Source organism: Argiope bruennichi, chromosome 4 (genome assembly GCF_947563725.1).
Source record: "Argiope bruennichi chromosome 4, qqArgBrue1.1, whole genome shotgun sequence".
NCBI classification, from domain to species: Eukaryota; Metazoa; Arthropoda; class Arachnida; order Araneae; family Araneidae; genus Argiope; species Argiope bruennichi.
This window is the reverse complement of record NC_079154.1, coordinates 83,570,987-83,581,668: the sequence shown is the minus strand read 5'-3', so window position 1 is coordinate 83,581,668 and position 10,682 is coordinate 83,570,987. Positions and strand designations below refer to the sequence as shown.

Below are 10,682 nucleotides of genomic sequence, written 5' to 3'. Positions count from 1 at the left end.
GACTATTGAATAAAATAAAAATATGACTTTTGAAGTTGCTGTTCTATTTCTTAGGTACCAATAATTCCGAAGTTTGAAATTTGCCAATAAGATCAGGTACAATAATTGCCAAATTTTTGTCTGGGATCCTACTAATGGAAAGTACCCACGTATGAAATTATTTTAGGATTCGTGTACTTTTCATTTACATGATTAGAATGTCTATTTAATTTCGTCCATATCCACTAGTCAAATTTGCTTTGAAAAAATATTTTAGTCAAAAAAATTCTGTTATTAATACAGTTTAATTAAATTTATGTACAATTTAGAAGCAATAAAAAGAAACATTCGATTCTATTCACTTGATTTCATTTTTAAAAACGTGTATTTAATGGGGAATTTTCATTTTGCTGCTGAATGAAGGAATTTGACTGTTTTGATTTCCAATTCAGATAAATTTCAAGTATGAAATATGTTTCAATGCATGGTGTGTGTGTGGGGGGGGGGGGGAGGTTGACTATGATAAAGGTAAGAGATGAATTATCCCATACTTGCATTCAATTTTAACAAGGGAAATTTTGATGCTAAATTTTCCACATTTACCTTCAAAAATTAATTTCAGTAACTTAAAAAAATATTTTTATACTTTTATTGCCAATTACCATTTGCATACTATCAACTACTTTAAATTATAACTTGCATCTATACTTTAGGAATGCAGAATCTTGTACTACATTTAAAAAAATTACTTCAATATTTTTGTGTATATATATATAGGCAAATTTCTTCCTACAAACAAAATTTTGATGTAATATTGATTTTCCTCAAGCCTCCAATAAATTTAATATTGTAAAGAGAAGCAATAATTCTTCCTTCTAAAATCTGAAGACCCAGCAACAAATATGCTATTATTAAAAAAAAAAGTTAAATGACAATATTTAATTAGATAGTAATGATTGATGTACACAAAGATTTTGTTTCATTATATAAAAATCTGTATATTTAATTTGAAAAAGTCAACCCTTTGATTGCAGTGGGGGTGTATATATGTCCAGCACAAGCCATTAGTTCAGTGATTGATTACAGGCAGTTATACACTGCTTGCATGAAGTACTTAAACTTAGAGCAATTAACAATCAAAATTTTAAATTGCATTACTCCATAATCAAATGCAAGTTTGAAAAATAGTCACATGTATGTATACTTTGTCAAGTTTTATCATTTCATACACTAAGAATCTTATAAGGACATCATATTATAAAAGATGATACATGTACAAGATTTTGCATTAAATACTTACCTTCAAATAGCATGCACTCGAAAGAAATTTATGTTATCTTTCAATATTAATCTTTGTTTGCAAACTAAACTACTCTTTCTAAAACATCTGGAAATTAATAATCAAAACAATAGCTATCAACGTCAAATTATAGTTTGTAAATCATCGGCTACTAAATTCAAGTTTAACATACCATTACCACTTAAAGCTATAAATAGTTACCAGAAAAATACAATGCCACCTTCAAAGTATTCACTAAAAAGTTCACTAAAAGTGAACGAGAAATTTTTCATAAATTCTTTAGATCATATCCCTAAATTCTCTATTTTAAAGATCACATAGTACTATTCAATTTCAACTTAAGACAATTACCACTTTCACTAAAAATTCCATCTTAGTAAATAAAAATGCTGATTTTTTTTCTCAAAGCAATATTGAAATTGATTTCAAGTACAAAAAAAATTTCACCTGCTTTTTATCTCTAAACCACATTTCTTTAAATCAATAACTGTACTAAATAAAAAGATCAAAAAAGAAGTCATTAAAAAAAACTTATTCCCTTAAAGTAGAAGAAATAAACAAATAGCTATTTTCAGCTAAGTATGGTAAATACAGCAAACTCGTGTAATGCAACACAAAATTTGTTTTTATATTCTATTTTGAATGCTAAAAACAAATTACTTATGAATAAAGAAATAGTTTATAAAATTAACAGACTGAAAGCAATAATTGGTTTCAAATTAAAAACAAGTTTGACTTAAATTCATTTAATGTGTATCTTTATTGTGTAACCTACAATGTTATTATCCCCTGAATTTCACTGAAGTCTACTAAATTTCACTGCCATTAAAAAAAATGACTAACTATTAAGTTTTGAAAAAAAAAACCCATTTAAATTGAACTTTTAATTTTATAAATTCACATTATATTTTGTTTTTGAGACTAAACATACTTTGATTTAATGCTACATCACTTTAGATATTAGAAAGAATAACATTAACAGAAAACAAAAAATTTCATGAATTAAAAAAATCTTGACTATGATATAAATATCCTGCAATTACAAAATTTTAAAAACCTACTAGTTTAAAACCTCACCACAATAGATAAATTTCTTTACAAGAAATACCAGAAATGATTTTTCAAACATTAGATCTTGAATGAGTGCAGTTATTTTTTTATAAGGAAAACAATAGTGCTCATCTGAAGATTTAATGAATAATAAAGAAAAACAGACATCCAATTTTTATATTTGCTCATCAAGCCTTCCTTACTTAGGGACGATTCTTATAACTTAATTTAAAAAGCCTATAATGTTACCATTTTAAAAATATACAAAAAAAAATAATAATAATAACAGTTACAGATTAAATAACTTCTATTCAACTCATAACAAAGAAATAGTTCTCATACCTAGTTAACAGGTTAAGCAATCTTACAAAAATTTTATAGAAATAAGATTTCAAATCCCTGAACATGTAGTCATAATTGTGAAGAGGCCCATTTGGAAATAAAATTAGTTACCCTGGTTTCTCAGTAAATCTGCATAGTAACTTGCCCTCCTATGCATTTTTAAATTTTGAATAAAATAAAGAGTGAAAATTTATGATATATATATTTTTAAGAATGAGATCAGATTTTTTAAATCTAAGCTAACCCTAGCCAGTATTATTAATTACCATATTTACTTTAGAAACAGTTGCACTGAATTTTTTTAAAAGCTTTCCTTTCATTTTTATTATATAGCAATTTAAAGCATAATACTTTATAACAAATAGACCAACAAAACTTCCAAGGTCAAAAAAGATCAAGAGCAATACACTATGACCAGAATATGGATTTTTTTTTAAAGCCTGAACTACTAGTAAGTGAAAATTAGAACAATTTTTGTATAAATGATTTTATACTGTTACATGAAAATGCAAACCAGATTGAAGAAAAAAAACTTAGTATGCTTTGTCTAATCATATAGTTTGCAACAAATTCCACAAATAGAACATATTTTATTATAACCTCAAGAAATTGAAATGAAATATAAATGATAGATTTTTAAAACAAGTTTTCAAATTATTTTATTACTTGATTCCAATTCAAATTTAAAAAGTGCCATAAACTACAGAATTATCCAGCACTAATAAGGCTTTCTATTTATGCTGAATATAACTTACACTAAAACCCCTCTTAAATATATACATACTTTGGAAAAAAAAGAATAAATATAACATACTTAGGTGCACAAATTAAAGTCTTTGCAATATAACAATATTAACGTACGAGCTGCATGTGAAGGTTGAATACCATACTGTAATCTTTTGAGGCAAGTTTCATTTTCTCTTTCACCAATTTATAATACTTTATGAAAAATATCTTATGTTTACTAAAAAAACTTTTAAGGGATAGAAAATTAGAATTGAAATGAAGGTGAGAAAACCTGGAATCAAAAATATATTTAGTATTGAAAAGACTGTCTTTTAAAAAAAAAACCTGTTTTCAAAATCTTGAAAATAAAACATTAAAAGCATAAAGGTAAAAAGATTCCTAAGCATTTAATGTTATTTAATATAAGTTACATTAGTTAAATATACAAACTTCACATTTGACAAAAACCAGCAAATGGAATAATGGTAATAGGAAAGTATAAAACAAACTGAAGAGATCAACATCTCATACTCTCAGTTCCATATTAAAGTGAGCCAACCCTAAAATTGAGTACATACCACACAAGCCTGCACTACCATTTTTAAAGCACAACTTAAACAAATTTGTGCTGATCATTAAAAAAAAAATAGCATTAACTGTCTTTAAGAATGTCATTTCTCACTTCCCAAGAATGATTTTAAAGATTTATGTATAAAAAAAGTGAAAGTGATTCTAAAGTAACTGAGAATTGTTTCTTGCAATATTAATAAATAAAATGATTATGAACTGTAAATGTATCAGATTTTCAAATTGTAAAAATTTAATAAGTAGGAAGGAAAATAAGTAGATTTTCACAAAAAGCAATTTATATAAAGTGTTTGATAATTTTATTGGAAGGAAAATTACAAGAAACATTCTGAATCAGTGAACTATCTATTGTGATGAAACGAGTACCAGCTCATTCAATTTACCTGTCACATTCACCAAGCACAGACAAAATATGAGCAAACTTTCTTATGCGATAAATTATCTTAAAAGCTAAAACAAATACATAAGTGTAATAAGACATCTTAGTACAATGTTAAATGGATGATCATTTGGGCCCTAAACACAAAGCTGAGAAGTTTTAATACTCATTTATTTACAAACATATGCCATTTTCAAAAAAATCTTTTCTTAGGCGTTACACTTTCAAGGTTGCAACCCTGATGAACAAGCCTTAAACTGAATAAAAAATAAATTCAAGAAATCAGATTTAATATAACATATCAGTTGAAGGCTCATAAATAAGGGAAGCAATAGCATACTGGGAAAAATACCAGCTTGATTTTTTTTTTCCTACAAAATACTTTTTCCCATGGAATTTTTGTTTACTTTTCTTCTCCATGCTCAAGTTTTTAAAGTTCTCAATATGAAATTGTTCGAAAGAGTTCCATGGTTACTTTTGGTTTTTCAACTGGTTAGAAAGCCAATCTAAGCCTTCATACAATCCATCCCCACTTGTTGCACATGTAGCCTGAATGTACCAGTTGCGATTTCGTAAGGAATGGAGGCCAAGTTTGTCGGTGATTTCTGCTGCATTCATAGCATTAGGGAGATCCTGAAATTATAATTCATAATTATGATTGTTCGGACACACTAAAAATAAGACAGATTTTATGTTCATAGCAGTTCTTATTAATTATTAAAATTAAAGTGTATATTAATGGCAAAAAAATTCATGCGATACCTTTATATGTAATAAATGAAATATTTTGAATACATTCCCATTAGTTCTCTTTTAAAGGTGGTTTAAACTACACTCAAAAGAATCACATTCTCAGGTATTAATATTTTCTATGTATTCTAATATGTTCTATATGCAATAAAATGAAATATTTCAATTTTCCCCATCTATATGAAATATATATATTCAAAGACATACTGCATGCAATTACTGCGGTTAAAAATGTAATACAAGCCTGTTAGATATGATTAATTTGACAATATATCCTTGTTTCATGAATATCTACTAGCAGATACCTCTTCAAAAATACCAAATAATAGATGCAAATAACGTCCTTTAAGAGTATTTAAAACTTAAACCCTATTCCTCATTAACTTCACGTTGTATATGAATTTATTAATAAAATTTTTTTTCAAAAATCTTTATATTATATGTATGCAATATAAATATACCAAAAACTAAGAATAAAAATGTTTTCAAGAATATTTTTTTCAAAAACCACCTAAAAACAATTATAGAAAGACAAAGCCATATTCACCTGTTTGTTAGCAAATATCAAAAGTACAGCATCTCTCAACTCATCTTCAGCTAACATTCTCATTAATTCTTCTCTAGCTTCTCCAATACGCTCTCTATCATTGCTGTCAACTACAAAGATCAATCCTAAAAAAGAAATTAACAGAAGAATTTAACCAGGGATTCAATAAGATAAATAGATTTAAATAATAAAAGAGGGAGAATTCATGAATTTTTTTAAAACATATTCACAAATAAAATATACTGGCAAAATATTTTATATATCATTTTTAATGATCATAAAGTAGATATAATACTATCAATATAATTTGCTTCGAACTTCACAATTATCAAATTAGTAACATTTTTCTGTGATGTCAACAATCATTAAAAAAATTAAATCTTGCATTCTTTAAAATGGGAATAGACTTTCCTTCTCAAAATCCTGCAAATCAAAATGAAAGAAAGGCTTTAATTACCTTAAATACATAAATTTTAATGAGATTGAAGGTAAAATTCCTTAAAATTCATATAATTAAAAGCTATAGGAAAAGTACTAACAATCACATAAACAATCAAGTTTAAAGATTATTATAATATTCTTCTCAATGTTTATATTGCTATATTTGTCAACTAAGGAGTACTATTGATTCCAGTTTTACATTAAATATCAACTTAGGAAAAGTGATTATAGGTTATAGTCCCCAATTTTCTACAACTGACTTTCCAAGCAACTAAATCAAATTCACACAGGGAGGGAGGGGAGAATCACTTGCACATTTATATCAGCTCCAGGTTACTTCTTCAATAATTTTATCTCTTCATTTCAAATCCCCTTTCAAACTTGTCAATATGCTTGATACAACAGCTAGAATACAAAATTCAGAGGAAAGATCCACAGAATGGCTAAAAACTTTATATTTATTACCTTTACATAACTTAAAAAAAAAAAAAAAAAAACGGATAGAAATACTTGCTCACAGCTTTTAAATCTTAAAATTTTCATTTCAAATTTACAAGTTTGATGAGAACAGTTATATTAGTTTTTAAAAAGTTATGTTGAAGAACCGATAACTTTCTAGAACTTTTAAATCGCAGCTGTTGACAGTTTCCTTATATCTTCAACAAATTCCTATTCTTCAATTTAATATTATTGATTTTTCACAACTTTTAAAAATATCGATCAATAATAAGCACACAAACTTAAGAGATACGAATTAAAGATAATCATTTATAAATAACTCATTCAAACAGATCTAATATTGTAACCTTTTTATCTCAATGAATTATTAAATTGTGAGAATAACTTTAAATGCTAATTATCAAGAAAAATATCAAATAAATTTATAATTTGCAAATAAAGCAAAATAAAATCCTCAATTACTATTTATTATGGAATCAATATCTAAACCTAGAATTTCTCTCGCTTTCTTGTAGGATGATTAATTTCTGCTCTTGACAAAATAATTTTAATCACATTTGTTTTAATAAAAACAAAATTTAGTCAAAAATAATCTTATAATAAAAATTCTTTTACAATATATGTTAATTACTTTCCAACTGAATACCTTAATCTTAAATAGACCATGAAATATTTGATATCCACAGCAATTAGAACTTTATCTGACGATCTACATAACTTTTACATTCTGATGTTTAAGCTTCAATTTTTTTTTCTTCCTTCAAATGAGTAAGATTTCATAAATAATTAATATACCTTTTTAATTTTATTTGTTTTACACAAGTAAAATACAATCTGTTCTCGCTTATAAAATTTTCATGTAAAATGTTGTACTAGGATATATCATAAACAATATTGTATATTGGTGAAAAAGGAATCATGACAAGATTTTAATTTAAGGCAGAAAATGGACTATTTTGGAATTCCAAATCTTTTTGATCTTTCCGTTTAATATATGCTCTAAATATAGAAGTGTTGTCCAAAACTTGGACACTTATTTCTAATATAAAAAGGACTTCAGCTTAAAATTATTTCTCATGTGCAAACTTTATCTGAAAAAGACAATAATAATAATAAAAAAAAACATTAAATACTTATTTCTTACAACAATAGGAAGAAAAAGTAATACTTTCACATGTAAAATTGGAATAAGATTTTCATGAAGTCATGAACCTTTTTATTATCTTTACTTTAAATATTAGCTTATTAAGGTAATATCAACAGAAATTGTGTTTATATATAGCTATTCAGCAATTAAATTGCCAAGCCAAATCAATGCCTTTAATTAAATCATCGGTGATTAAATGTCTTTTAAATTTGTTACCTTGAGTGTTCTGGAAATAATGTCGCCAGAGAGGTCTGATTTTATCTTGACCACCTACATCCCATACGGTAAAACTAATATTTTTGTACTCCACAGTTTCAACATTAAAACCTGTAAAGAAAAACAAATATAATAAGAATAATCACAGAAAGAATGTTCAAAATATAATTTAAAAAAAAACTCAAAGTAAAAATAAGTTATGGCAACAAAGTTCAAAACATCCACAACATTTCATGAAAATAAATTATTTTCTTCATAGTTTGCTAGCAAAACAATGCATCTACAATCGTATGTTTTTTCAACAAATAAAATTACAAAATCCCATAAAATGATACACATATACTTCTCTCATAATTTGTAGCAGTTCATTTCTTAAATAAAAAACCTTACATTTTACAATAACTACGAATATTTACTTTGGGAAAAACAGAAAAGACTATGCTTATACCTCTTTATTTATTCAAATACATTAACATAACTTTAAATATATAATAAGGAAAATATACACAATATAAAACAATTTTTATTTTCTTCGCCTACATGAGTATTATAAGAAATAGAAAGATAAATTTTAAAATTGAAAAAAAAAAACTCTTAATATGTATAAATTATCTTTATTCTTTAATATTACTATAAACCGAAATATAATAGTAAAATCACCTTTACAACTAGAAGTAAGAATTTCCTCAAAAAGATTAAACGGCTCATCTAATAAATACACCTAACAGAACAAAATTTTAAGAAGTAATTAAATGGCTAATGCAATTTCTAGTTAAATAAAAAGGAAATGGAAGAGAATAGAAAATCTCCAAAACATTCTTGTCTCAACTTTTCAAAACATTTAAGATGGGAATGTTAGAAAAATAGAACAATCTGTTGTCGAAAACTTAAAACAGAATTCAAATGTTAATAAATTCATATTTAAATAATTTCCGTGCAAAATTTTAAAAAATAAAAATTTAACTTAAGTATCAAATTCCATTCAATACTATACATAAAATATCTTTAAATGAATAAATGACTTTCTCCCATAAAAATAAATTACAAATTAAACCAAAATGCAAGGAATTAAATTTGATTTCAAGCTGATAATTAGATTAGAAATATATATTTTGAAAATATTAAATGAAGATAATAGCTCATGAAAACATTTAAGAGCATTATATATTTACTTACCTATAGTAGGAATTGTAGTAACTATTTCTCCCAACTTTAGTTTGTATAAAATAGTTGTTTTACCAGCAGCATCCAAACCAACCATGAGTATTCTCATCTCTTTTTTGCCAAAAAGGCCTTTAAACAGATTGGCGAAAATATTTCCCATGATGAATTTTACAGATTAACAGCTTTTTACTGTGAAAACAAATAAAAAAATTACAAGCTATACTTCATGAAACCAGTTATAATAAAAAATAATTTAGAACAGTTTTAATGAGCTTAAATTCTAAAACAGCGGTTTTAAGCAGCTCTACAGGAAATTTCGTATAGCAAACATTCTGTTTTCATTTGGGCGTAGCTACTTTACGAGAATTCTTTACATAAAACAAAATTTTTAAACACAAAAGCCCTGAATTTGGCCTGGCATTTAAACCACAAATTTATTTAAATGCAGAATTTGAAGTTTTAATAATATTAATTACGTATAAAAACTAAACTCGATTACGGAATGCATATGTAACAGGGTCATATCATGACGGAGCAATACTAGAACTGATAAGTAAATGTATTTAGCGAAACAATGGAATACAATTGATACTTTTTATTGATATATTTAAAATGAATGAGTTTAATAAAAATTCTTGAGTCAGTATTAAGATTTAACATTTTTTTTTTACCTTGAAATAATCACGGAAATTTATAACACAGCTAAATATAATTATGTATTTTCTTCGTACTTTTCTTTCCTATAAAGCAATATTTAAATACACAAAAGAAATGAAATATAAAAGTGCTACGCCTTCATATTTCGATATCGAAAATGAATGACGATAAGGGAAATACCATATAATAATATATTACCTAATGTTGATACACAGAATACACCGATTTTTCTAAACTTTTTCCACTGAAAATTGAAATATAAACTAAGGAAAAGAAGCGAATGTTTGATAAAACCACTTCGTTAAAACTGCTAAGGCAGACGACAGACATATAATTCTACCCTAATAGCACAAGGATATTTAAAGGTCCCAAGTCTCGTATTTACACTAACTTCTACCTAATAAAAATTCTTTATATAAATATAAAAGTTTTCAAATATTATTATAAACACTTATAAAAAGTAAAATGAATTTAATTCAATATAAATACCTCGATTTTAATGTATCAAAAGGCGGAAATTTCCTCACTTACCGGTAATGCTAATACGCAGAAAATGGCGGGCATAGAAAGGAGTTGACAAGGCTTATGCCACGTCTAGTCATTGGTGGGTACGCGTTGCAACATCCGTAACCTTCTTTTTCTAGTTTTTGATTTCGAACAGGAAAAATAGTTCGTTCAGTAAACATACTTTATATGTATTTTTATTCATTTTGAGTAAGAGAAAAATATATACTATCTAACAAAATATGAAATAACATATTATATAAATTCTATAAAATTTTAATATTCAAGATTTTTTTTTTCAAAAGAAAAAAGGATTCACTATCAACATATAGAATTATGATGATTTCTTTGTGCTTTTAGAGTAGTATTTTTGCAGTAAAATAATTATAAATCTTAATAATTTTTCTTTCATTATTAGTATGATTTTTATTTT

The 10,682-nt window shown here is 25.8% G+C and overlaps 1 protein-coding gene across 2 annotated transcripts; it reads right to left on the bottom strand.

The window, feature by feature from the left end:
* Window positions 1–4,514: 4,514 nt before the first annotated feature.
* On the bottom strand, window positions 4,515–10,411 carry LOC129965682 (ADP-ribosylation factor 1). Of its 2 annotated transcripts, none has more exons than XM_056079786.1 (5): window positions 10,277–10,411; window positions 9,101–9,277; window positions 7,925–8,035; window positions 5,662–5,786; window positions 4,515–4,997 (listed from the first exon to the last, which is right to left on the bottom strand). In XM_056079786.1, exons 2-5 carry the CDS (start codon window positions 9,246–9,248, stop codon window positions 4,836–4,838), a joined length of 546 nt encoding a protein of 181 aa, XP_055935761.1. In that variant the 5' UTR covers window positions 9,249–9,277; window positions 10,277–10,411; the 3' UTR covers window positions 4,515–4,835. The 2 variants fall into 2 exon arrangements, with proteins under 2 accessions (XP_055935761.1, XP_055935762.1); XM_056079787.1 differs by lacking the exon at window positions 10,277–10,411 and adding an exon at window positions 10,235–10,257.
* Between the last annotated feature and the right edge of the window lie 271 nt (window positions 10,412–10,682).